This window comes from Rousettus aegyptiacus, unplaced genomic scaffold (assembly GCF_014176215.1).
Source record: "Rousettus aegyptiacus isolate mRouAeg1 unplaced genomic scaffold, mRouAeg1.p scaffold_m13_p_11, whole genome shotgun sequence".
Lineage (NCBI taxonomy): Eukaryota > Metazoa > Chordata > Mammalia > Chiroptera > Pteropodidae > Rousettus > Rousettus aegyptiacus.
In genome coordinates this window covers 4,876,877-4,903,534 of record NW_023416286.1, presented here as the reverse complement: position 1 = coordinate 4,903,534, position 26,658 = coordinate 4,876,877, and the positions used below count along the sequence as shown (strand labels likewise).

The 26,658-nt window shown below is 56.8% G+C and overlaps 1 protein-coding gene and 1 pseudogene across 2 annotated transcripts; one reads left to right on the top strand and one right to left on the bottom strand.

Annotated features, from left to right (window-relative positions):
• Positions 1 to 1,215: 1,215 nt before the first annotated feature.
• Positions 1,216 to 25,422, bottom strand: ATP12A (ATPase H+/K+ transporting non-gastric alpha2 subunit). 2 transcript variants are annotated; one of them, XM_016130731.2, is made up of 23 exons: positions 25,313 to 25,422; positions 24,608 to 24,766; positions 21,882 to 21,941; positions 19,412 to 19,615; positions 18,558 to 18,671; positions 17,559 to 17,693; positions 17,325 to 17,442; positions 16,956 to 17,224; positions 15,788 to 15,986; positions 15,542 to 15,651; positions 13,845 to 13,979; positions 10,970 to 11,162; positions 9,104 to 9,279; positions 8,301 to 8,437; positions 6,346 to 6,496; positions 5,547 to 5,715; positions 5,291 to 5,445; positions 3,820 to 3,943; positions 3,543 to 3,688; positions 3,012 to 3,145; positions 2,756 to 2,857; positions 2,265 to 2,356; positions 1,216 to 2,179 (listed from the first exon to the last, which is right to left on the bottom strand). In XM_016130731.2, the coding sequence occupies exons 1-23, from the start codon at positions 25,319 to 25,321 to the stop codon at positions 2,151 to 2,153; spliced, it is 3,120 nt and encodes a 1,039-aa protein (XP_015986217.2). In that variant the 5' UTR covers positions 25,322 to 25,422; the 3' UTR covers positions 1,216 to 2,150. The 2 variants fall into 2 exon arrangements, with proteins under 2 accessions (XP_015986217.2, XP_036084333.1); XM_036228440.1 differs by lacking the exons at positions 24,608 to 24,766; positions 25,313 to 25,422 and adding an exon at positions 22,837 to 23,099.
• LOC118609910 lies at positions 4,137 to 4,255 on the top strand (annotated as a pseudogene).
• Positions 25,423 to 26,658: the final 1,236 nt, after the last annotated feature.

Here is a 26,658-nt window from a genome sequence, read left to right as displayed (position 1 = left end):
TCTGATGTGGGATTTTATTGCCTTTTCCTGGCCAGAACCTAATAAAGTGACTTGATATGCCAGTCTCATTTTTGGGATCCCTTAAATTCGTCATTTATCCATTTTCGGCTTTCAGGTATACATGGTACGAGAGTTACTACAGACGGGGCTCCTGCTGGCAAGAGACTTCCATCTCGAATTCAACTCTTCCCAAACCTAACCCAGCCGAGTGAAACCCTAGCAGCTTTGTGGAGGATTTACAGCCTCCTCCTCCTCCACCTCCTCCACCTCAGTCATGGCCAGGTGTTCTCAGACGGGCTGGCAGGACAAGGTGGGGACAGGTCAGTCCTAATTGAAGTTTAGAGAACATTGGCTGCCTTGGCAAGGCTGGAATGAGAGGCCCTTCTGATGCTGCCCAGAAGGGTTTCCAGCTCACTGAGCTACTGATCTGAGATTAGCCCAAGGATAATTGTGTGATAATCGTGGCTGGACATAGAGGTTAAAAACCTGGAGAACGGCAACATCGTTTAAACTTAAATATACACATATCATTCATGTGGCGCATTCTCAACTATTTACATCGATTTACAGCGCTGGGCCCCCCGGCTTCTCAACGTGACCCTGAGAAGCTGGTCAAGAACCGTGGCTCTGAGTCTGCCCTGTCCTTTTCAGAGGGACGACCTAGACCCCCCTGCGGCAGAACGACCTTGTGTAAATGGACAGTGGAGGAGGGGTGACAGGGCAGAGGCCACTAGACCAGGAACGGTTAACCGACTGTCATCGGCAGCCTTTCTGTCCGGTTGGTTTGCGTCAGGTGTGCCATTGACGGGGAGACTGTGAACACCACCCTCCGTGAGGTGCTGCTGCTGAGAGCGGTATCCTCCCCCGGAAAGCAGACTCAAAACCGAGGGCCCATTGGGGACCCCACGTCTGCTGAGAGCTGTATCCTCCGCCCGAAAGCGGACTCAAAACCGAGGGCCCATTGGGGACCCCACGTGCCGGGTGGGGATGCCACTGAGGGAGGCGTCTGGAAGGAGAGCCCCGGATTTTCAGACCTTCCACAGAAAAGCAAAAAATGACTGGAAGAAACAAAAAACTTGAAATCGCCTCTCATTTGTGTGTGTGTGTGTGTGTGTGTGTGTGTGTGTGTGTGTGTGTGTGTCCTATGCCCTGCATCCCGGAAAAGCTCAAATCAATTAGAAAAGCTCAAATCAATTAGACCACCACAGGGAGACCTGGCTTTATGAAACATCTTTTACTTAAAAACGAGTCCTCTCTGGGGCTGTCGACTCGGCTGCGTCCCACACGGGGACACCTACGTTAAGGCAGGAGACACGGCGGACGTGGAGTGAGTGCCGGAGGGCGCGTCAGGTTCGCCTCACGGGAAAGAAACGCGCCCGTTCCCAGCCACAACGGTCTCTACTGAGGTTTCCTCCCAGGATACGGAAACCCTTTGCGTCAGGTGTGCGTCAGGTGCACGTCGGAGCAGGTAAGGGCAAGATGGACCTGCAGTTCCATTTTGGAGGAGCTGGTGGTCGGGGTGGGGGGCGGTGTGGGAGGGAGCAGGGGCCACGAAGGATGGGTGGGTAGGGGGCGTGCAGCCAGGTAGCCGAGGACCTTTAAGAAGGACGTCTCAGAGTCAATACCGAGGTCATTCATGTAAAGCCACCATCGGCACCTCTGTCTCCTGCAAACTTTCAGCCGAACCGGCCTTTTTGGAGCAAGATCACTGTAAAAATTTAAGTTCTCTGGGAATTCGCGAACGTCTTCGGGAGGTCGCTGGACTTTCAACAGGGAGGAACGAAGGGCCGGGCACTCCTGTGTGCAGCTTACGGAGCAGGGAGACCCCAGCAGGTGTGCGGCTCACCCAAGACCACGTCGCGCGCGTGAGCTTCGTGTGCACACGAACGCGTCACCCTTCCCCACACCACTACCTGGAAAGTCGCCTCTTTTTAAATAAGGAAATGGATATAGAGGTGAAAATTCTATACAAACAGTTGGTCCTCTGCTTTAAAGCACAAAACATCCGGGGACATCGATCGCGCTGTTTTCCGCTTCCCCCCTGTGTGTCCTGACGCTGTCCTCCGCTGCAGTGACGTCCCAGTTAGCGGCCCGCAGACGGAAGGACCATCCGCAGTGTGCAGGCGGGAGGCCTGGGGACCGAGGCGGTCTTAATAGTACATGTTCTTATCCCACCAGCCTGTGGAGGCAGAAACGGGAGGTTAGAAAAGGGACAGCCTGTCGGAGGGGACGAGCAGAGCCACGGAGGTCGCCCCGCCGCTTACTTCCGGGGTAGCGTCTGATGAAGAGCTTCCGCACCTCGTCGTATACCCAGATGAGAATGGCGTAGGGCACAGCCACGAACCAGTACTGCAGCCTGGAGGCAGAGGGCAGGGGTGAGCCCACGCATCGGAGCTGGGGCCCGGCCCCCGCCAGGGGCGGAGGAGCCGTCCCTTGTCCCTTTCCCTGCCTCGCTGGAAAGGCCACCTGTTCCTCTGGGTCGCTCAACACAAAGCCGAGAGCTTCTGGCTTAACCCGGCCTGTGGCCGCTAGAAGCAGCCTTGGCTCCGAGGCGGCCTTTTGGGTGAGAGCAGGGATGGGACAGGGAGGCGTGGGAACCCGTTTCCTCTTGTGGGAAAACCAGCAGGTCAAAGCCTCTGGTGTGTTTGGTTTTATCCCTCTCCACCCCGCCCCTCCCCCCCCCCGGGTCCCGATGTTTATTTGGGCTGTGACAGCGCGGAGCTGTCACCCCACCACCACTGTTGAAGGAACTCGCCGGAGCATGGTGAAGTTCAGGACAGGGACACTTCCGAGGCCACAGGACAGGATGAGGGCCACGATGATCTGCGAGGCAATCCCCACCCAGATGACTTTATTTCTACAAGAGACAGGAAGCATAAAAATTCTGCACTCCCAAGGGCCAGGAAGGCGCGCCCAGCCAGGAAGGCACGCCCAGCGCCCAGCGGGGCCCCTCCTGGGGCGGCGGAGCTGCCAGTGGACTGTGGACCGACGGGGTGGGCCGCGGGCACTACCTGAACAGACCCTGCTGGAAGATGGAATTCCTGCGGGTTTTCCTGATGATCAGGTCCGCTATTTGCTGGACCATGATGCCGACAAAGAAAGCCGTGTAGCCCGTCCATTCTAGGTACTTCCTCTGGTAACGCGTCTGTCAGCGGACAGAGAGGAGATGGTAAGACCGGGGGTCGGGGTGGGGAACTTTGGGGAGATGTCCATGCAGTTCTGAGAAGCTCTACTCCCCCCACCCCTACCTCTCCGGGACTGAAAGAGCGTCACCTCCCTGTGTTTGGAAAGAAATGCTATTTTTTCTTTTTGTTTTTTAACCAGATGAGCAGGAGAAAATACAAGCTTAATTGACCGGGCCCCCACTGTGGGCATTGCTGGACTGGTTACTTGTCCCTCAGAAGTGACCTCTGGGCCAAGCCGGTGTCACCCAGGGGCCCACAAGCCCTGTTCACTTTGAAAGCTTTCGCTTTCCGTGTGTCATTCAGGCTGCCCAGGGAATCGAAGCCTCTGGGCAGGGCAGTGACAGAGCCCGTCCTCACCCACTGCTGTCCGTAGCTGTCTTCCAGGTCATTCACATAGTTCCGCTCCCACGCCTCGCGGAGGTTCAGCAGAAAGCTGGGTGCGAAGCCCTCCTGGGCATACACAGTGAAGTACACGAGGAAGGCGCCCAGGGACTGGATGAGGCCTGGGGGAGAAGGCGGCAGAACTGCCCTGTCCCGCTCTCCTTGGGGCTCCTCCTCCCGCCCCAGCCCCACCCGAGGGGAGACCCAGCTTCTGACGGGTGACGGAAGGGAGACGCCGTCGTCGTCATCGTACCGATGTGCAGGTAAGAGTACACGGCGAGCTGCGAGTTCACCAGCCGGTCCCGCTTTTTGTGGCGAGGCTTCCTGTTCATGATGTCACTCTCGGCTTTCTCGTAAGCCAAGGCGATAGAAGGGACCTGCGGGGAGAGAGCCCATGAAGACACCCTTGAAACACCGTGCCCCACCCACAGGGCGGCAGCAGGGGCCTGGGGCAGAGGGACGGGGTGGTGGAAGGTAGCAGTGCGTCCTGGAATGGTCCAGCCAGAGAGCAGACCAGAGGGGTGCGTCGTCCGCAGAGAATTTGACAACAGCCAGCTTTAAAAATCAACAAGCTACGGCCATGCCACCCTGAATGTGCCTAATCCCGTCTGATCTCAGAAGCTAAGCAGGGTCAGGCCTGGTTAGTACTCGGATGGGAGACCACCTAGGAAGACCAGGTGCTGTAGACGTAAACAATAAAAAAATAAGGGATTGTAAGCTGACAAGGTCCTTGAGATCTGTGAGGTCAACCAAGGGTTGCCTCTCCTAAAAAAAAAAAAAAAAAGAAAAATCAACGTGCTTTCCCTCGGCGTGTGCTGGCAGCTCTGCACTGTGCGGGTTGTAAGTCCCTTCGCCCCTCTGGGCACGCCCCAGATCACAGAGGCTCTCTCACAGGTCCTCCTACCTGGAGGGCCTGCTAAGAGACAGATCACAGGACCCTCAGACTTTCTGACTCTCAAGGGCCATGCTGGCCCGAGACTCTGCGTTTCTATCAAGTGCCCAGGTGACGCCTGGACCACAGTGCAAGAGCCACCACAGTGGAGAAAAATTAGCATAAATGGACTGGAAGTGCCCCGGCTGTGAACTTTTGGGACCTCAGTTTCCCTCCCAGGTGAAGCTGTCTCCAGCCTCCCTGCAGTGTGGAGGTCACCTGGGTGCTGCTGTGCAAGGAAGAGAGGGACAAGGTGACGGTCGGCAGGGCCAGTCTCCTCACTGTGACTTCGGACTGCTCCTGGTAGCCCACCCCCCTCTAGCCCGTGCATGACCGTCACGAAGCTTTCTGACAGGGCTGTGGGCTAGCAAAGAGGAGGGTTTAGGCGACATCACTGTAAATGTGACAGTGACGTCACCTAAACTGAGGCTTCGTAGCTGCGGCTTCTACTGCGTTGAGGCGAGGGGCTTCCAGATCACCGATCCTCGCCCTCGACAAGGGGCGGCCGTGGGAGTCACCTCAGCCCCTGGGCCCTGGCGAAGTGCTTTTAATCGCCTAACCTCTGACACATCTCCCTAGCCCTTTGCTCTGACGTGTGTTTGGGGGAGCCGGGGAGGGGGGGGACGGGCATCCCACGAGAGCTCGTTAGAAACGCAGAACTTCGGGCCCCGTCCCGTCGGGGGTCTGAGAAGCGCTGACTTAGTCCGCCTCCTTGCCCTCGACCTGGGACGGGACACCACGGCTCACACGACCTGGGCGGCTAGCAGAGCCCAGTCCCTTTCATGCTCCTTACGATGTCTGTGCCCAGGTCGATGAATAGGATGGTGATGGTGCCGATGGGCAGGGGCAAGCCGGCGATGATGTAGATCAGGTAGGGGCACAGCTCCGCGATGTTCTTGGTCAGTGTGTAGGCAATGGTCTTCTTCAGGTTGTCGAAGATCAGGCGACCTAAGCGAGGGCGTGTCTCCTTACAGGGCTGGCCTTTGCCCCCTCCCGCCTCCCGAGTGACCCCAGCTCCCAGGAAGAGCCCTTGGAGGAAGACCACGCACCTTCCTCCACCCCGGTGACGATGGATGCGAAGTTGTCATCTAGCAAGATCATGTCGGCTGCGTTTTTGGCGGCGTCCGAACCTGCTATTCCCATGGCGATCCCGATATCCGCTTTCTTGAGAGCTGGAGAGTCGTTCACTCCATCCCCAGTCACGGCGACGACTGCGTCCTGTGGGGACATGGGGGGGGACAATGGGAGTGAGCAGGACCACTGGGTCACAGGGTGGGCAACGATGCCGTCTCCATTTTGTCTTCAGGACACAAGGACAACCGGACGGAGACCAAAGGCCCTGTTTGGGTTCTGGGAGGAGAGGAAGATGGGGAGCCCCAGATGCCAGAGCGAGGAGCTCCAAACAAGACGCGTTCGGACCCCCCGAAACCGACGTGCGTGGTTCGCCCTTCTGCCCTGGGCCCCTCACATCCACAGCTGTCTCGGCCACAGATTCGACCAACCGCAGACTGAAAATATTTTGGGGAAAAAGTCCCAGAAAGTTCAAAAAGTGACGCTCGAATTCGCCACGCGCGTGCCGAGCACCCACGCCGACTCCATGCAGATGAAGTGGCGGATGGGCTCTGGCCTCCGTGCACACATAGGGTGCAGGTAAGGAAAGGGTGCACGCGAACACCACTCCATCTCGTGTAAGGGACTTGAGCATTCCACGGATTTCGGGGTGGGGGTGGGGTGAGAGCTCCTGGGGCCAATTCTCTGCCGCCTTGACCTGGGATCCGAATGTCAGCCCCGCATGTCCCCACGAGCCAGTCAGGGACCGAGGTCCTCTGGGCACCGCCACCCACCCACCTGCCTCTGACAGCCCTCCACGATGATCAGCTTCTGCTGCGGCGACGTCCGGGCAAAAACGATCTCCGTGTAGCTGGCTAAGACCTCGTCCAGCTGCTCTGCGCTCATGTCCTTCAGCTCCATGCCGGTCACCACCGCGGCTTTGGCGTCCCTGCAAAGGCCAGAAGGAGCAGCGTGAGGCCACGGGGCGGGTCTGGCCGAAACACCGTCGGGGGCGGCACGTGGGTGGAAGCTGTGTCGATTTCCCCGGCAACTCAGTGTCCTTGGCACCCAAGGCTCCAGTGAGAGGACGGGGATATGAGTCCTGGAGGCGAAGGTCCCCATCTCAGGACGGTAAACGGAGGCCGAAGAAGAAGGACGTTTGCTGCCATCACAAGCGGGAGTGAGCCGAGGGGCCCATTTCTGACAGGGATGCGTGAGACGTGGTCCCCCGGGTCAATGTTCTGCTGAACAAGTAAAAGGAAAACAAAACAAAAAAAATGCCCATTTATGTGTTTTGGGTCCTAGAAGTCAGCTTATGCCAAAATATGGGCCACAGTTCCTGGTGGTTGTTTGTTTCAGATTTACGGAGCGTCTAGCACGCAGCGAGCAACGTAGGGAGAAAACTTCCTCGAGGTCTGCTGCGAGGACACCATTGTGCGCTGAGCACGTAAGGAAGGTTCTAGAAAGTACTGATTACTCAGATCCCATGGTGTTGTCTACTGCTACAGCTCTTCAGGGGCAGAGCCCAGGACCCCTGACTTGGCGGGCGAGGCCAGGCTTGGCTTCGTGTCCCCGCGGCTCTCCCGTCTAGCCCACTGGCCTGCTCGGTCTGAGCTTCACGCTCATGATCACGAAGCCAGAGCTGACCAGGCGGGAACCGGACGCGTTCGCAAAAGCCCCCGCCCCTCTCTCCTGTTCAGTGCGGTCACTGACTTGCGTGAAAATGTATAACCCTGTTATTTCTTTAAAAAGGGAACAAAGAAAAGCTCCAAGCCCGTTTTCGTAGATGAACGTTACTTCTACAAAGGAAGAGAGGACACTTAGGCTTCACGAGCTGCCGGTGTGCCCAGATCCCGTAACTCTGGTCATCTTCATTGGCAATTTGTCGCCCTGGTGATCCTTTATTACCTGACAGCTCTGTGTCCCTAAAAGCCATAAATGCTGGATAAGCCAGAAGAGGCTCACCGCTCTTCCCTGTTTCCCTCACATGCGTGAAAATATAATAAAGTCACCGAGAGACCCTGCGGTCTTTGATCATTTAAATTATCACCGGTCCCGCCAACTCTCCTCCCACTGCCGGGTCCTCTGTCCCCCCGTGCGTCAACTTCATCGCACTCATCACGTCACGGTCAGTTTTGATTTTTCCGCCCCGTTTCCTACTGCAGTTCCAGTGTCTGGCACGGCGCTTGGTGTACAGCCGGCCCTCAACGACCGACGGCAGATAGAACTGACTCAAGATTTGAAAACCAAGCCTTTCCCGAGGGAGCCACCATCCTATCTACGGCCAGGTGAGAAAGAAAAAAGGTGCCCGTTCAGGTGGCTGTGCTCAGGAAGCAACCGCAGGGCTACATGCTGGAGGCGCGTGCCGGGGTCGCACACGGAACCCGGACCGGGCGCGACGCCCCAGCGCGTGCGGCTGGACCGCTGGCCAGTCACTGCCCGTAACCGCTTTGTTTCGGTTTTCCTCACTCGAAAGGGGGGTACTTCGGTTTTCAGGCCCACTTCACTGGGTTTTGCAATTTCACACAAGGACTGTGTCAAGGGCAATTTGGGGGGTTAATACAGTGCTTAGTAAAATTCTGAGTGGGTGACCGGAAACATGGATTAAAGGGGAAACCAGCCCAGCATCACGAGAGAGTGTTCGGCAAAAAAAAAAAAAAAGGGGGGGGGATTGGTTCCAAAGGGCACAGCTCTCCAGACCCCCAAGGTCAAGAACTGGAGCTTCGGCCGCGTCAGGGGCCACGCTCACTCACTGTTTGTTAACTTGCTCCACAGGGATGTTGAGGCGTTTGGCAATGTCTTCCACCGTCTCGCTGTTGGCCGAAATGATGCCCACGCTCTTGGCGATCGCTTTGGCGGTGATCGGATGATCCCCCGTAACCATGATCACCTAGGACACAAACGAGGAGAAAGGCTTGGGGACGGCGAGGACCTCGGCAGGGCGATTCGGTGCCACCACGACCCGCTGGAGCACGGTCGGCGATGGCCGTGGTTTGTCCTGATGGAGAGCTCCTGTTCGTTAGCGCAGAGACACGACGGCCCTCGAAGGGTCTCGCTGGTGGCGCTGCATTCGTCCTGAATGCTCGCATTTCTTTCTCTGACTAGGGGACGCCCTTTCTCTCTGACGTGACTTTACTTACAAAAGGGCTGGGAGCAGCCTCAGGTTGCTTCAGCAGCCTTGATATTCACGTGGTAACGGAACGAAGATTTTGGTTTCGATACGAAGAGGGATTATAGAGACCGGACCTCCAGATTAAGTAACAAAACCTTTTTTTCTATCATGGTCTAGGGCAAAATATGGCTATTTCGTGGCACAGGGACATAGCATTCACCACGGTGACTAGTGTTTCTTCCACAGAGACACAATTATTTTGCTTTTATTGCACAGCTACTGAAATCTTAGCACTGTGAAAGTAGAGATTTTTTTTTTTTAAAAAAAAGGGGACTGATATTTACTTGAAGAAACCTAAATACTGACTATGTCTTCAGACGAGCGCTCTTAGGGAGGGATACAGCATAAATGGGGGGGCCTCCCCCGTCAGGAAGTGACCCCCACCTTGATCCCCGCGCTCCGGCATTTGGCGACAGCATCCGGGACAGTGGACCGAGGCGGGTCGATCATTGACAAGAGCCCCACGAAACAGAAGTTGGACGTGGGAAAGTTCATGGCGTCGACATCAAACGAGTAGGTCTCTGGGAACTTGTCCACCGGCAGGTAGAGATGACAGAAACCTGGAACACATGGACGTGGGGGTCGGTAAAACCCAGCTGTGAGTCAGGCTGTCAGTCTTCCCCTGCTCCCCGCCCCCCACTCCCCTCCGATACTTCCATAATGTGCATTATTTTCAACGAAGGCACAGTGCATCCAAAATAACTCACTGTGCGCTCGTTAGGGTGTAGGACTGTGAAGTCCTTTACTTCCGAAGATGTCCCAGTCGAGGGTGAGGACAGAGACATAAAAGATAAACATAGCAGACCTCGGCGAGTATTACTGAGGGGAGCTACGCTCCAGGCCTGGGAGCATCAGAAAAGACCTCACCAAGGAGGTCGCGTGTCAGCCGACTCTCCGGAGCTGAGCTGGGGAGGACTAGGAGGTGGGACCCGGGCTGTCAGGGGAATGGTACCAAGCCCGGTCTTGAGTCACGATTTGGCATGAGAGGAAGGCCACCAGGAGTGGGGTGGGACTGTTCGTTACTCAGACAGCGTCTGGCTCTCTCGCAGGTCGGGGCGAAGGGGCTCCTGCGTCTGGTGGCGCTTCCAAGGTCGCAGGACTTTCTCATCAGCCCTCACATCACACTGATGCTCAGCGCGGCCCCCTGAGCTACCCGTCTCAGGAAAGCCAGGCTTTGGGAAGTCATACGCGAGGTTCCTGTTGGTGCCCAGTCAGATGGGGACCGTCTCGCCCTACGAAGACGACCCAGTGCCAGGGGTCGTCTGAGGCACGCTTACAGCATTCTCGTCTCATCGACAGAATTCGCTTGCTTCACAGACCCACACATCTCTCAGAAACACACATTCCACAGATTCCATCTGCGCTGGGGGGAGCTTTCACCACGTTCAATGAGCCTTGTCGCCTCCATGAGCTTCTTACTTCACACGCACCATTCGGGGGTTCAGGGGTACCACCGCTAAGAACCCCTGGTTCTCGCAGCAGGGCATGTTCCATGACACCCCTTAAGTGACCACGATTAGGCTCCTGCCACACTCGCCGTATTTCCATAGTCCCTCCCACTTGTAATGTCCCCCGTCTCTTCCTAGCAGTATTTTTTCCCTAATCGCTAAGTGGGAAACATCGACCTTTTTTTTTTTTTTTTTTCCAACTGGCTTGTCTCCTCTAATCAGTTGCTAGTCGCGCAGGGCCTGCCTCCAAGAAGTCTTCTTGTGTCCGGTCCCTCCTTCGCGTCCCCGTCGCCTTGGGTCAAATCCCGCCCCCTGCCCCTAAGCCCCGTGCCTGTCCGCTCCCTGCTGCTGCCCAGACCCCGCGTGAGGAAACACTGACTCTGAGCGGTCCGCTCGCTGCGACGTGCGGTGCTCCACACGGTGACCTCCAGCCGCCGTTCCGGCGCCGTGTCGCGTGATGAGCCGCCTCCCCGCCACGCAGGCACACATACCCTCCTCCCAGCTCTGGGCTCGGCTTCCGCTGTCCCCTCCGCCGTGAGCCCTTTCTTTCCCCGAGCTCCCTTCAAATATCGTCGTTCAAGGCCCATTCACAGACCAGATTTTCCTCACCGGGCGGCGACCCCCACCCTCCTCGCTGCTGTCACGGGGTTCCTCGTATTCGTCTACCACTCGTCTTTCCGTGAGTCCTGGGGATGCCACGGCTCCTCTGCTAGGTGATCAGCCTGTCCCACCTTGTGCCCTGACCCGAACAGGGCCTTGCACCTCGTGGGGGACACGCGGGGTTCTGCCACGCAGAGCTCACCCAGCACACGCTCGCCCAGGCCCCCCAGCTCCATGTACGTGGTCTGGAAGGCGTTGGCCATGTTCCGGTCCAGCGCTTGCTCCTGGCCGTTGACCATGATGGTGCTGCACTTCTCTAAGATCCTCTCGGGGGCCCCTTTCATCACCACGAGGAAGCGCCGGTCACTGGGGTCATCCGTCTCGTGGATGGAGAGCTGGCAGGGAAGGAATTGAACGTCAGCGCGACACACGGTCGGGGCGCGCGCTCTCTTTGCTGCCAGGGACCAGACGGACCTCGCGGTAGCTGCACGACAAGGTGAAAAACGCCACTTCTCCTTGAAATGCAAAGGAGGCCGGTTCTGTCCTTTTCATTTTCTGGCCAAGGGACATGCAAGAGATCTGGACTCAGCCACCGAGTCCCAGCCCAGAGAGGATACCCTGCGGTCGAGCCCAAACTAAGCAGAGCTCGTCTTTCAAGCAGAACATGGCTGCTTTAGGGGAGCAGATGCGGCCGTCAGCTCGTGAAATCTTGGGCCTTGAACTAGATCTGCAGAGGTGCCCGAGGGCTGGAGGGCTGTGAGCCCCTGGTCTCGCCTCCCGTCCTGCCCGCCTATTGCGAGCAGCATTCCGACCTGAGCTTCTCCGAGCCCAGGCAGGCATAGGGCAGCAGCCCCCCGAGCCTCTTCATCTCCACATGGACCCGTTTCCCCGCCGGGATGTGAGCGAACACGGGGGGGCGGGGGGAGCAGAGGAAGAGGGCAGGCTCGGGCCAGGCTTCCCGAAGGACGCGAAGTAACAGTTTTAACACCGATACCTCGGACCTAGTAATTCCACTTCTAGACTCGCCCTCACGAGATAATGGGGAAAAGTGTGAAAAAACATGTGGACGATGATAAATGGCTGAGTCCTGTGTAGCCCTTATTAAATACCAGGTACTCATCCGAGCCCCCAAAAGGCATCCCAGGAAGCTGCAGCGTCTGGCAGAGAATGAGCAAGTTACAAAGAAAAATCCTACCATTTTGGGTCTGTCAGTGGATTCTAAATCAGCATTTCTTACACTTAGGATACCAGAGCTGAGTACGATGAAAACAAAAAAAAAGTAGCGAGCAAACACAGGTTGGAACCTTTTTTTTTTTTTTTTTATGGTCAGGTGTAGACATTGAAAAGCAACTAACCAGTGCAAACCCAAACCGAAGGAAATCAAACCAAAAACCTCCCATCGCTATCATGTTAATGCTTGAGAAGCAGAAATAAGAAACGCTAACGCAGCGTGCACGGGTTGTAAGTGCTCATGCAATTACCCGTTTAATTCTCCACGTCACCCCAAGGCTGTGGCTATTCTTCCCACCACCTTTCGCAAGGCGGGGGACTGAGGAGCAGCAGAAAGGTCTAATGACTCGTGCGAGATCCCACATCTAACAGGTGGCCGGGCTGGGACCGGAGTAGGTTGACTGGCCTGAGTCTCCACCCCAACCATGTAGAATATAAAGGATAGCCTTTGACATGAACTAGGCAATTGTTTTTACATAAAATGTTTATCTTTACATAAAACTTTATAAAATAGTGTCCTAATTTTTCCAATTTTCCATAAACTACTGAAAATACCTTCACGGACCAGTCCTGCTGTCTGTCCTAAGATCATCAGTAAGACACGACTTTGCGCTTTGTTGCTTCCCAAGGTCACGACGTCTTCGGCTCTTCATTCGGGGATGAGCGGGGTGGACGGAGCCCCAGTGGGACTCGAGTCTGACTGCAGGGCCGTCCAGCCCCGACCTGGGTCTGTGTCATATAAAGCTCTGGACCTCCCTTGCTCCCGCTCTGCTTTGCAGAGCCGTCATGGGGACCGGGCGAGTCGCTATGTGTGGAAGTGAGCGCACGACATCCCTGATTAACAGCATCGGGCTGTCACACTCACTCTACTTTTACTTACATACACTTTCTGAACGGGAGATCTGATTTCCTGCCTTTAATATTCGACGTCAGACATGCCCGTTGGTTGTCTACTTGGCTAACTACGCATCTCCGGCGGCCTATCATCCATACGGATGTTTGCAACACACAGTTCTTTTCCCATCCAGACTAAATGGCTGGGGAATCACCAGAAACTTCAACACAAACTCAGCTACCCTACTGATACACTTCACCATTAGTGCAAAGAGCAAACCATAACATCCGCTCTCCACGCAGGACCCTGACCCAGCATGACGAGGGTGGGGGTGGTTGGCCATTGGCCATCCCTGAAATGAGGGGAGACGACCAGGTAAGGACAGCCATTTTCCTCCCAAGAGACGGGTGAACAAAGGTGCCTATGGGCCAGAACTGGAAGGCCACATGGCTGGTCATCTGCAAGATTCCTCAGCCTTTCCTCAGGACGAGGCTCCCTCACCAGCCCGAGCGAAACTGTCCCACCTCTGAGCTGTGACAGACAGTGTGTGGGCTCAGGAGTCACCCCGACATGCGGAACTTGGTCATGCCACTTCGATGTTGGGGTGAGTCCGGTCACGTCAACACACTCGGGGGCCTGTGTCCTTGCCTGGAAGATGGAATTCACTAGTCCTATGGCACAGGCTTGTCACAAGGATTAATGAGACGACAATGTGGACAGCCGGACACAGACCATGGTGCAGTAGCCAGCGGCTCCTCGTCTCCCATCTCATTCACCCTTTGGGCCCCCACATTTGTGGGAGTCACCCCACGGGGGCAGGGTGTGAGCATGTCTGTAACAGAGACCGAGCAACGGAAACCTGTGCCAACTTGACCAGAGGCCCAGGCCCGCCATCCCTGAGGGCTGCTTTTGAGGCTGAGTATCATTCAAAACCCATAGGAACCTGAGGATACTTGCGAGGAGAAATGCCGTTCTTGTGACAACGGAGATCCGGTTGAAAGGGACAACTTACCTGGAATTTGTTGGTTGAGTTGAAAGGGATTTCTGCTACTTTGCGGTTTCTCTTCCTGATTTCCATCACGTCGCCCAAAATCACCTCCGAGAATTTTAAAAGAGCAGTTTCGGAGGCGTCTCCAACCACAACTCTCTGGAAATCAAAACAGATTCAAAAATATATTATATATATATATATATATATTGTGTGTGTGTGTGTGTGTGTGTGTGTGTGTGTTTGCATACATGATCTGGTTCTTTGGGGATTATTTTCAATGAACCAACATGTCGCCTAAGTTTACCATCCAGTCAGAGAGATGAGTGAATGATTTAAGACCATGGCAAAAGTGATACCCACTGGTATCAGGAAAGCTCAAAAAATTCAGAGCTCTGGGAGACAACAAGCCGCCACGAACCAGATCTTGCATGATTGTGGGTTACGGATAGAGGAGCTAAAGAAAGCCTTCTAGAAGGTCCTGAAGGTCATGAACGGAGGCGAGAAATATGAGGCTGCTATCTTAAGGGCGGGAGCACAGGTGGACATGGGAGGGGGGCGGGGGCCCCAACAGGCTGGCTGAGGTCTAGACTCGAGAAGCAGAAAACAGAGAAGCAAGGACAGTGTTTGAGCAAAGTCAGGGGAAGTATTTCCTCTAACGTGGCATGTAAGGAAAATCAGAGAGAGCCATGCAAGAAAAACTTGGGCAGGGGAGGCTGGAATCACATAGGCCAGTCAAGAGGTTGCCACAGTCATGTAGAGGCAAGGTCTTGGTGATCACAGAAATGTGAAATCATAGCTATTTTGAAGCGATGATAGAACTTGGTGAGGAGAAAAGTAACGATGACTTCTAAAAGTTTCGGGCCAGATGACAAGTAAAATGGTGATCTCCTAGAAAAACAGAGAATGTGGGACCAGGTCTTGATCTGAAGCCGGGTTGGGTACAGGTAGAAGGTGACAAGTATAACTCGTCGAGTCAAACGGGGCAACGCCTCTGAGTGGAAACACACGGCCAGCTGGGGATCCATGGAGCTGGGGTGGGAAATGAGAACGGGATGGAAGGATTTGAAAGAGACTGACGGAGAAGGGAACTGATGAGCTGTTGGAGAAAAAAAGAGCAAACAAATAAAAAATAGAAGAAAGAGAGTCGATGAAGGAAACAGATGACAAACAGAAAATTCAGGGGGACGTAGATCCAGTGACTCGCTGGGAGGGAGAAAAAAGAGAGAGAGAGAGAGAGAGAGAGAGAGTTGGGGCAGGAAGGAAGGGAAGGGGAGGCAAGAGTTAGGTTATCGCGTATTGCAATATTCCAGGATTCCTCAGAGCACCTGCTGCCAAGAGGAATACCTCCTAAGATCGGTCCTTCTATTTCCATCCGATTACATTTTAAACTTCAGCGAATGGCATTTAGGTGATAAAGAAACTATCTACTTATCTGATTGGGAAGTTAGGAAACTCGCTTCAAGGCACATTCGCTTTCCGGAATGAGACAGACTTCTCAAAAGACCGAGATCGATCTGAGACCCCTGGGCCATCCCTGTGATGGTTCACAGCTCGTTTGAACAAAGGGAATTTCCTGCAGGTCTTGCAAGGCCTACTCGCCGTTCCCAGCATGAGCTCAAGCTCGGTGAGAGAGACTAAATCAAGCGCGAAGCCGGAACAAAGAGAGTGGCTTCAAAACAGCTGTGACTCGAGGCCGTGGGACGTGGACGACACCTTACCTTCATGATGGGGACACTTTCCTGTCCTGGTCTGAACTCGGCCCGGTTGCACAAGGTGATGATCTTTGACAAGGAGGCCCAGGTTCCAGAGCTTTGGTCAAAGTTTTGCTCTGCAAAACAGGAGGTCCAGTAGGTGCCGTGGGCGCTGGAACCCACGCTCTGCCCACGACTCGCGGCCACACCAGGCTCCACCCCACCGCTCGAGTCCACGGCCTTGAGCCAGAAAGAATGCTCCAGAAGACTTACCCGAGTGGTCTTCGCTGGTGTCGGCCATGAATATCTGATTGTCGAACCACAGATGGGCCACGGTCATCCTGTTCTGGGTGAGGGTCCCAGTCTTGTCCGAGCAGATGATGGAGGTGGAGCCCAGCGTCTCCACCGCCTCCAGGTTCTTCACCAGGCAGTTCTTCTTGGCCATCCGCTTGGCTGTCAGCGACAAGGTCACCTGCACGAAGAAGGAGAGAGAGAGAGAGAAAAATCCTCTCAAACGCGGGCTCCAAAGCAGAAACAGCTGGAGTTGAACCACCTTCGGGACAGAGCTGAGGTCACAGAGGTGGGAAAGCCGACCCTGGAGCTGACAGACCACCACCAGGGACTGTAGGCCATATCCTTTTTTTTTTTGTTATTATTAAGCATGGGACACTTCTTTTGTCCCTTCACTCCTTGAAGAAAATGATCCTGAGGCACCCACAGGTGACAAAGCCCAGGCCGGCCACAGCCAACTCTCATGTGTGATTTTAAAGGGAGCTTCAGTCTGCTCCGGACAACGCCAGGCCAACGATTGTGGGGGCCACCTTAACACGTAACTGGAACCATGAGTCTCCCCTTCCCCAACAGGGCCTCCACAGCAGAGGCTGTGGGCGATGGTGGGAGGTGGGGGCGGGTAAGGATGAACTGGATGGGCCCTTACAAAGGAAGACCCAGAGCTGAATTTGGGGGTCGGCACAGGAAAGGGCTGGATAGCTTTGCAGAAAAAAAAATGGGAGTAATTTGTGCGGGGGTGTGGGGGAGAGAGGAGAGAGGGAAGGCAAGGGAGGACGGCAAAAGAGAAAACCCAAGAAAGTGCCAAGGAAGCTGGTGGGGAAGGCAGCCGGCTTCTTCTGGAAAACCTGTCGGCGGTGGCTCCAGTCTGTCTAATCTAAACCTCAAGGGCCAAGCACCGCACGGGGCCTGCAGACGGCGCTCTCGAAAACGGAAGCCGGAGGTCCAAATATCCACGGCCTCCCAGTCCCTTTTGTTCTGAACAGTCCACTCAGGGCGTCCCCCGGTTGTCCCTGGCGGGGAGGGCGTGTGGCTCTGAGACAGAGGAGACCCGCGGTTTGCGGGCGGGGCGCGCGCGGCATGGCCGGACGGCGTGTGCTCACAGGGAGCATTGACGGGGACGGGGCCGGGCCGCCGCGTGGCACGGACTCACCGTGACCGTGGCCAGGAGGCCCTCGGGCACGTTGGCCACAATGATGCCGATGAGAAAGATGATGGAGTCCAGGACCTGGTACTTCATGGACACGGCGATGATGAAGAACATCACGCCGACGGAGATGGCCACGCCCGCCACGATGTGGACGAAGTGCTCGATCTCCACGGCGATGGGCGTCTTCTCGTTGCCGACCCCCGACGCCAGTGAGGCGATCTGGCCGATGACGGTGTGGTCCCCCGTGCTGATGACCAGGCCGGTCGCCGTGCCTGCGAGTGGAGCGGGAGCCTGACTCCGGGAGGCCGCGGCGGGGAGCGGAGCGGGGCCCGTCCACGCTCTCGAGGCCGAGGCCGAGGCCGCCGGGCTTACCTTCCAGGCAGGTGGTGGAGTAGAAGCCGATGTTCTTGGTCTCCAGGAGGCTGTCGTGGGTGCACTCAGAGGAGCGAGGCTGGGGCTCGGACTCCCCGGTGAGCGACGAGTTGTCCACCTGGAAGGGGTGGTGAGACAGTTCAAGGCGAGCCTCCGTGCCCCCCGCCCAGGGATGGCGAGGCCTAGAAAGACTCCTGAATGCCGGGCTGACCCAGGGGTGCCCGTGACACTCACCTTGCAGCCCTGAGTGAACAGCAGCCTGATGTCTGCGGGAATCTGGTCCCCTCCTTTAATCTCCACTATGTCCCCGACCACCAGCTGCTCTGCAGGAATGACCTTCTTCTCCGAATCGCGAAGGACAAGCGCTTGCTGTGAAGGAAAACGTGCCAGGCCCCTCAGATCCCGGAAGGACACTGACCCTCGTCTACCCGCCCCTCACCGAACCTCGGCCGCGAGGCGCCGGAGGCCACGGCCGTCGGAACGGCAACGGAGACCGAAGACCCTCAGAACGATTTTTGGTTTCGGGAAGGAGGTCCTAGCGATCATCTTGGACCCAGAAAATGCCAGGGGCAGAGGGTTCGGCAAGGGGACCGGCCTGAGCCTGAGGAAAAGGGGTGAGCGCTCCTGGCCGGGAGTCGGGGAGAACCCTAACGGCTGAACCAAAGGTCGCAATGCTCTCGCTCAGGCTGAGAAAATGTTACCGGAGGCGAGGTGGGTCCCCCACCGGTTATCAAAGAAGATCCCCAGAGTCCCTTCCAGCCGGCAGCGCTGGGGGACCAGGGGCTGCGTGGTTTTCCTGCTGTGTTCACAGTGGCGCCCGGTCCCCCTAGGAACATCTGCTGGGGTCCCAGCGGGAAGAGGGCAGCAGCGGGCCTCCCACGCCGAGGGGCCCGGGGCCACACGCAGATGGTCACGGGCATCGGGTGACCGCTTCGCTACCAGAACCCGCAGGACGGCTTTCGTCCGACCAGCCCCGCAACGCTCGCGGGCAGCGGCAGACGACACTATGCAATGACCAACACATCTGTCCTGCTCCACTCTTGACTGAGCATCTCCCTGCATCTTTCCTCACCGATCGTCTCAAAACCCCGAGGAAACGGGGCCTCAGAGAGATGAGGTCGCTTGCCCGAGGCTTCTCAGACGGCAAGGGATGGGGCCGGGCCTGTGCGCACCTTCTGCCCCCAACGCCCCACCGTCCTCACCCGAGGCCAGAGGGGAACGGCCGTCGCTCACCTGCGGGATCATCTTACTGAAGCTGGCCATGATGTTGGTACTCTTGGCCTCTTGGTAGTAAGCAAAGATGCCCGTCAACAGGACGACCAGGACGAGCACGGCGCCCAAGTACACCTGGGTCGGGAAGAGAGGCACCGATCAGAGAAACCCACCTCGGGGTGGCCCGGGGCCCAGGCCTGGCGCCTTCCCTGGGAAGGCCAGAGAGATGAGATGGCCGTGGTGTCTGGGTGTCATTTGCAGGGCACGAAATCTGCTTGTTTCAAGTATATAGTTCAATGATTTTTAGTACATCTACACGGTCGTTTATTAACGTTGCAGCAGTCACCACAATCCAGTTGTAGAGCTTTTCCGTCACCCCAATAAGACCCCGTGCCCACTGCCAGTATCCTCGCTCCACTCCCAGCCCTGGAAACTCTGTCACCAGGACGAGCCTGTTCCGGACACTTCTCATCAGCAGGAATCTTGCTACAGTAGGTGGCCCCGTAGCATAGTGTTGGTCAGTGCCGTTTTGTGCTTTGGGGGCTCGGTTCTCAGCAGGCGCAGATGCTCCCCACAATAAAGGGAAAGAACTGGCTTTGAAGAGAGAGAACCCCAAAATGCTTCACATGGACATACATTTTTTTCACTTAGGAACTTGCAGTCTCTCTCTCTCTCTCAAGGTCAAGCTCATACTGCCTCCCAGACATCAGAAAGTCAGATACGCTTTCTATTTTACAGCTGGGGAAGGATGGATTTTCCCAGACCCGTGCAGTGACCGGTCAGTGACTGGAGACTCCTGATTCCGCCCAGGGCCCCACCCACGGTTCTGTCCTGAGCACAGCCAGGCAGGGACCAGACCGCAGCCCCTTACTTACGCTGTCCAGGGACGAGGACTTGTCGCTGGCATACTGAATTCCAAAAGCGATCCAGCACAGGATGGCGCCCACCCACAGGAGGAGGGAGAACCCCCCCACCATCTGCTTCAGGAACTTGATGATCTCGGGGGTCTCCTTGGGAGGGGTCAGGGCGTTGGGGCCATGCTGGGCCAGCAGCTCTGCCGCTTGAGTGCTGGAGAGGCCCTGAGAGGGCAGAACAGAGACAATTAGACGTCTGTCCTGCTTTGGTTGGACGTCACACCTCTGCAGGCTGTAGGGAGGGCCTGGGAAAAGTGGGCGACGCCTCCTCCCCCGAGTCCCCACCTTTTAAAAAGGAGTATTTAATGCTTCCTATCAGCCAGGCAGCGTTCCCCATGCATTCACTCAGTTATTGTCTAAAATAACACTCTGAAGAAGCGACTATTATTATCCTCATCGTACAGAGGGGGAAGTTGAGGCACTTGGCAGTTTGGTCACCTGTCTAGTAAGGAAGGGGCAGCACCAGGACTTGCCCAGGCACCCGGCCCCAGCACCGCTGTGCCCTGTGAGGGCCACTCAGCTTCTTAGAGATTTTCGCAGAGGTGGGAACGCCTCGGCCGAGGAGGAGTGGGAAGACCGAAGCTAGTCCCCAGGGACGAAGGCAGCGTGGTGACGACCGAAACGCTCCCTGCTCTGCGACTTCGACATGGCACGCGGCTGACTCTCCATCCTCACATCGGGCGCTTTTCCGCTTTTCTAGATGCGCGCCCTCGGTTCTAAGCCCTCGGTCATCTCGCGGTTCTAGTCCCGTCACGTGGAGGCCACACGACCAGCCACTCCTCACCAGAAGCCCTGCACCCACGGGTGCACGAAGCCCCCTCCACCCCCTGAAATCCTGTACTGTCGTTCATAGGGTCCCGCCCCGCCCCCCACCGCATAATCCAGTTTTTACAGAGGAAGTCTCGCGCAGGCCTCTGTCCCCTAATCATGCCCTGAGCCAGAGAGAGGACTTCGCGCTTGTGCATTTTTTCGTGTCCTTTACGGGGTCGACCGCCTTTCCTACAGCAGAGGCTTAAACAGTTGAATAAACTGGGTAACTGCAGCCGCCAACTCGATGGCATCGGCCCCGCTTTGCAATTCCTCTTCCAGAACCCCAGACTCACCATCTCCCTGCTTCCTCCTCTAATCCGCACCCCACTCCCGCCACCTCCGGCTGCCTAGTCACGGCCACATGGTAACCGCCGTTAGCGATTTGTTCCAAAACCTCGGCGAAACGCCACGGGTTAGTTCTCCGAAACGTCCTGTGCATCCGCCCCTCCCATCCCACCTCACCGCTGCGGCCTGCGTTAAACCGTCCTGTTCCTCCAGACCCTTAGAACGCAAACACAGAGCGAGCCACCGGCCCTCGGCACACCGCGGGTATCCCGCCGACGTGCACGGGCTTTATAGTCCTCTCGTGCCGGACCCGCCTGTCCAAAACCAGGCTTTCCACACCGCTTCACCGTTTAGCAACTGAGGCCTTAGATATTCACACGGTCCTCGTTCCTTAAAGACCGGTCCAGCCAAATTACCTCTCCCTGGCCTCACTCTCCGCCTTGCCTCCCGGCCGCACAGGCTCCCGGCCACCCTCTGTCCTTCCTGCCCCGCCGCCCGCCCCTCCCCCCAACCGAGTTCTCTGCCGACCTAAATTTGAATCATCGAGCCATCACCCTACGTCCCAACGTCAAACACGGTGCCTCCTCTGGCCAGACGCCATCACTCGGCATGTCGCATGCCCTCTCGTGTGCCCCCCAGGCGGGACGCAGTGGGAGTTATGACACTTTCCTACGTCTGCCTCCCCTGCAGAGCTGCTTGCTCTGCAGACCGGGGGTCCCCGTGCATCCTTGTCCCTCCGCTGCTGGGCCCATGCATCGCACGCAGCGGGCGCTTTGCTGACTTGAACGAATGTGTCCGGCCCTTCTGACATTGAGACGCTGGCATTTTTGAGATCTGACTTGAGTCGGCATTTGCAGAGGGAAGCAGTGCCCGTGTGGTGGGGGAGCGGGGGGCACCATCGTCCTCGGGGGGCGGTGGCGGACAAGTGAGGTCCGAAGCTACCACCCCGGACCCTTGCTTCTCAACACCGCTGTTCCCCATTCTTTGATAAGGCCCTCAGACTTCCTGCACATCAGGATTAAAGCGACCTCCGACCCCCACAGTAGGCGAGCATCTGGCATTCTTTGGGGGGGACCATGGCCTCCTGCGGTCACAGCCAAACGAGTGTACACAGTCGGTATCCATCTCGGCCAAGGAGCGTGACCGGGGTCTTGGTTCAGACATGCCAGTTCCCGAGGTCCACCAGCCCTCTGTCGCCCTCCGGGCATGTGGGGACAGGCATTCTCAAAGTGGCCGCTATTGGTCACACATCCTAAAGGCACCATCTCCTTCCCCATACACCTTCTCCTTTCTATCACAGGGCTGTTCCTCCCAGCCCAGCTTGCCGATGACTTACCGTGGTGATGTTTGTACAGTATTTATTTTCCAATTCCTTACTGCTGAGCTTGTGGTCATTCTGAGTTCATTAAAAAAAAAAAAAAGAAAGAAAAGAACAGAGTGAATTAGAAAATTCTGAAAGGCTCAAACCCGAAGCCCTGACCAGCCCCTGAATGCTGGGTGACAGGAGAGGACGGGTAGGACCGAGAGACTGCCCTTAGTGTCGGGGGGCCACCGCACTGAGGGAAGAAAGGGTCGTGCCACAGAGGAGCCTCGTCTCTCTGATTCGGGGGACTTTCTAGCCACCCCCAAAGAGTTCAGACTTAACTCGCCATTTAGCGGGTCGTTTTTACGAACAAAAGCAACGTGCAGCACCTCAGCCTGAGCTCCAGCTCACGCAGGTCTGAGCTCACCTGACGTCCAGGTGCTAGCAAGCTGGACCCTTAACTCAGACCCGAGTGCGAGACTGCTGGATGCACTGAGCAATGCCGACCAGCCCACTTCACGTGTCCTGACCTCTGGGGACCCATGTAGTTCTGGCCCGGGAGCTTAGCCTTGGGGAGCGGGAAACACAACTTCCCCCAATCAAGCACCTGCGACTCAGCTATGTCACCGGTGACATAAACCCCACAGTTTGAAAACCTGCCAAACAAACACCAATGTGGCCCAGACTTGCTAATTTTGCCACAGAACTGCGGACTCAAGCAGCGTTTCTCCTCCGGGGGGCCCCTGACATTCTGGGGAGATAACTGTCATGAGGGTGTCTGCCAGGAGCACCCTCCCCCAGAACCAGCACTTGGGAGCCTTTAAGCTCTGACTGTCCAGAACCAAGATTTATACTGTGACTAGGACCAGAGCCACCTCTTTTCTTAAATATACGCAAAAAAACCCGTCACGTTAAGATTAGACTTTACGATTAAATAAATTTGGGGGGCTCTTTCCATCGTCGGATTCTGTTTTGCTCACTCCTTTACCAATTGAAGGTGACACTACTGGGCATGCGAAGGACTCAGACGCAGTTCCGTGCATTGCACGCCAAGTCCCCGGCGGGTAGGAGCGACTGAGGACGGGCTGCCCCGGCTGCTGCTGGCGCGAATGGCCCTGGACCCACTGGCCTGCACAGCCGGCTGCTCACGGGCCCTGAGTGGACCAGGAAGGTGGGCTGGGGCTGGGGCGCACTCTGCTGGCCAGTCCTGGAATAGCACTGGGCCGCACCCAGGTTGGGGCTTGGGTTTATTCAGAAATTAGGGGTGCTCTAGCTCTCCTCTAATTTGCTGGGGGTGGGGTCAGGATGCAGGCGCACCCAAGTACAGTCGCAAATTACAGGATCCTTGAGAGAGGCTGGGAAAAATAGAGAGAAAGAAAGATGCTCCTCTCTCTGCTAATCCCATGGGAAGTTCTTTCCTGTATTGCACATCTTTACAAGATGATGCCGGAGAAGGGAGAGTCTCATTATAATAAACAGGCGTAGGGTGGAACGCATACATTTTCATGTCGTAAGTAGCAGTTTCAAGGAAGACGAGATATGTCTTAATCCTAAATATTAGGGACACATAGGCAATAAGATTGATTACTGTCTGGTGCTGTTCTAAGTCTCTCCTGCTACATCTCCTTTAACCCTCTTAACAGCTCTTAAGAGGGAGGCATCACTTTTCGGTCTTATTTTTCAAACTAGGAAACCGAATTCCGAAGTAGGATTGGAGTTCGGGTCAGCCCGGTTTCAGAGCTGTGCTCTCAGACGTCTTTCAGAAGAACATTATCCAGGCAAATAAAGACCCAGCCGCGTGCTGCCGCTAGGGGTTTAACGAGGTCTCCAGGAGGAAAACAAAAACAAAAACAAAAACACAAACACAAAAACGGGCTTGTGGCGTTTCTCGATTTCTCACCATAGCCAAATTTCAAGCTACAAACACAAGGTCGCTTAGCTTGCCAAATCCCCGAGTAGTTTCGCCACCAGCTCTGCGGCCCCCCATGCGTTCCCCTCCCTGCCCTCTGCTCACACAGCCACAGGACTCTAAAGTCTGCACCGAATCCCGAATCCCGGAGACAATCTAGCAAGACGTCCAGCTGAGCTTTGGCGCTCCTGAGACGAAATGTCAAAATGTCGCATTTCAGTTCCCAGGCAGCCAAAGTTCTTCCTCAGTCGTGCTAATGCTGGTGCTTCCATAAAGCACTTTAATTACCCTATACTCTTTTCTCACTTTTGACCCTCACGGAGCCAAGCAAAAAGGCTGCTTATTTCTTCCTGTTTACATAAAGAAAAGGGAGCTTCGGCGAAGCTAGTTGCAGATCAGTCATGGACTCCAGGCTCCACATCTTAACCATCTCCTCAGGGGAACCTAGCAAAACTTCAATAGTTTTTACCTTATCAGCTAGAAAGGGGCAAAAAAAAAAAAAAAAAAAAAAAAAAAAAAAAAAAAAAAAAAAAAAAAGCGGTTACTTCTGTCTCAGTGGAGGAGAGTGGCCTGTGGGGCCTGCAATCCCACCGGGGACCGCCTTCAACCAGAATGGGGGAGTCCTGCAGAGACCTGATCCCGGCCAGATGCTATCACACCTTCTCTCCTGTTAAACAAGGAAACGCCCTCACGGGGGTTTTCCAACCCTGGAGATGGATTTCTCTTTTGTAAGAGTGAGTAAGGTTGCAGGAGCGATCTCCTTGGGGGGTGGCGTGGGGGGCACGGGTTGGGGGGAGGAGCCAAGCGCTCAGCCCACCCAGGGGCGTGAGGGCCCAGTCCACCCACTGACCACATCCAGCTCTTTCTTCGGCTCCTCTTTGTGGTGCTTTTTCCCGAATCTCTTGCGGTTGGCCTGCAGGCCCCGGTACTTCTCCTCGCCACCCTCCTTGTCTGTTTTCTGGACGTCCTTGTCTCCATTGAGCTCCACAGAGTAAATTTGGGGCGTTTTCTGGAGGGGAAGCAGAGGCGCAGTGTTAGTCCCCGGGTCTTTTCTGACCTCCCCAGCGGGTCGCGGGCGCCTTCCCTGCTGTCGCCTTCCGGGGACAGGAAGGAGCAGGATGGCGGGGAGGGTCCCCTGTCTTCAAACAGTGGCACCCCCCTTCCTCTCTTTTCCTTCCCTCCCCTCCCGCGTGCAGGGAGGGCAGACTGGGCTGCGGAGGGGGAGGACATGGGGGTGCCCACTCTCTCCCGCTTCTTGGGTGGGAGTGCCCACCGAGCTTAGGGATCTCAGCCTCGGGCAGGGCGCGCAGCGCGCATCACTGCGCGTCCGGGGTACGCCAGCCTGGCGCAACCCTCGGAATCCGGGCGGACGCGGGACCCCGCGCGGCCCTTCCCCGCGTCCAGGTTTTGGGTCTTCGCCAGCCGGTCTGGGGCTCCGGCTGAGAACCTGGCGGGACGCGGAGGGGAGCCGCGCCGGAGCCGGGGAGCGCGGGGCGCAGGGAGCCCTGCGCACCCGTTGGCCTCCCGCACCGGCGGGCTGCGGGGCTGCACGCACCTGGCCCATGACGAGGCGGAGCGGGGTCCCGGCGGGAGGCGGCGGAGCAGGCCTGCACCCACCTGCGCTCACCTGGACGGCCGAGCGCACCCGGGAGGCGCCGGCGCCTTAAATGCGGCGCGCCCCGCCCCCGCGCCGGTCCCGGGCACCCACGCCCCGCGGCCTCCTCCCCGCGCGCCTCGCTTGCGGGTAAGGACCCGACGCCAATGCGCCGTGGGCTGAGCGGGAGGGGGAGGGGGCCGTGGCCGTTCTGGGGGGACTGCTCTCGCAGGGGTCCTCGGTGAACCGGGAAGGGGGGTTGCGGTCTGTAGGCACAAATGCGTCTCCCTGGAAACTTGGGGACAACCGAGCGCCTCCGGGGAGCAGTCGAATTCCTTTGCAGGATCCAGATAGGAATTTAGAGTCCGAAACGGTTTTGGGGTGGGGGGGGGGGTAGGGAGAAGAAATGAGAGATGGGGGAGACAGGGCCGGCTGGGGTCTCCAGAGGGGGGTGCGGGACTGAAGCCAGAGGCTGCGCACCCCGCGGGCCCCCGGCGGGGCTCAACCCTGCTCCCCTGAGCCACGCACCCTTTGTCCTCGCTGCCTCTCCTCCCGCTCTCCTCTTCTTTCCAAAAGAACAGAATTTACAGCCTAACCGCCCCGGCCCCCAGCACAGCAGAGTGACAGCGACGAGCCACTCCTCATGGAAACGAAGTCTGAACGAAATCGGAAAAGACAGAAAACTCGGCGGGTGACACGTTCCAGAAACGCGTCGCAGGCTCTTCAGAGTGTGTGTGTGTGGGGGGGGGGGAGGGGGCGCGGACATTAAAGTCTGGTCCAAAGCCGGGCAGCGTCGGGCCCCTGGGGAGGTCCGTGTGGGGCCCTTCCGCTCTCCAGCGTCCCATATCAAAAAGGCGCTTCAAGGAAAGAGTTGAGGACGCGCGAAGTTGGTGTGAAACCGGAGTTTCCGCTGTGGCGGGGCGTGGGCGAGACGAGCTTTGCAGGCGCGCGCGGGAGCCTGGAGCGGCGCGCGCCTGTTCCAGCCCCTGCTCTCCGCACTCGGGTGGAGGTGGACGCAGCAAGCGGCATCTCTGGAGAGCTGGTCCAGTCCGAGCTTAGGAGCAAACCCCCATTCCTACTGACCGTATTGGGGGTGACAGGAGGGAGGGAGGTGTGGAGAGGAGGGGTCGAGTGACATTGAAACAGCGTGACAGGGTCCCTTGGAGAAGGTTGCTGCTGCTGGTGTCAAGTGTTGGTTAGGACCAAACCAAGCCGAAGGCTTACCAGCTCGCCTCTGGTCCCGCGGGCTCCCGGCCTCTGCCGGATGCCAGCGCGGCCACTGCTGCCGCGGCCCCCGAGGCCGTCCG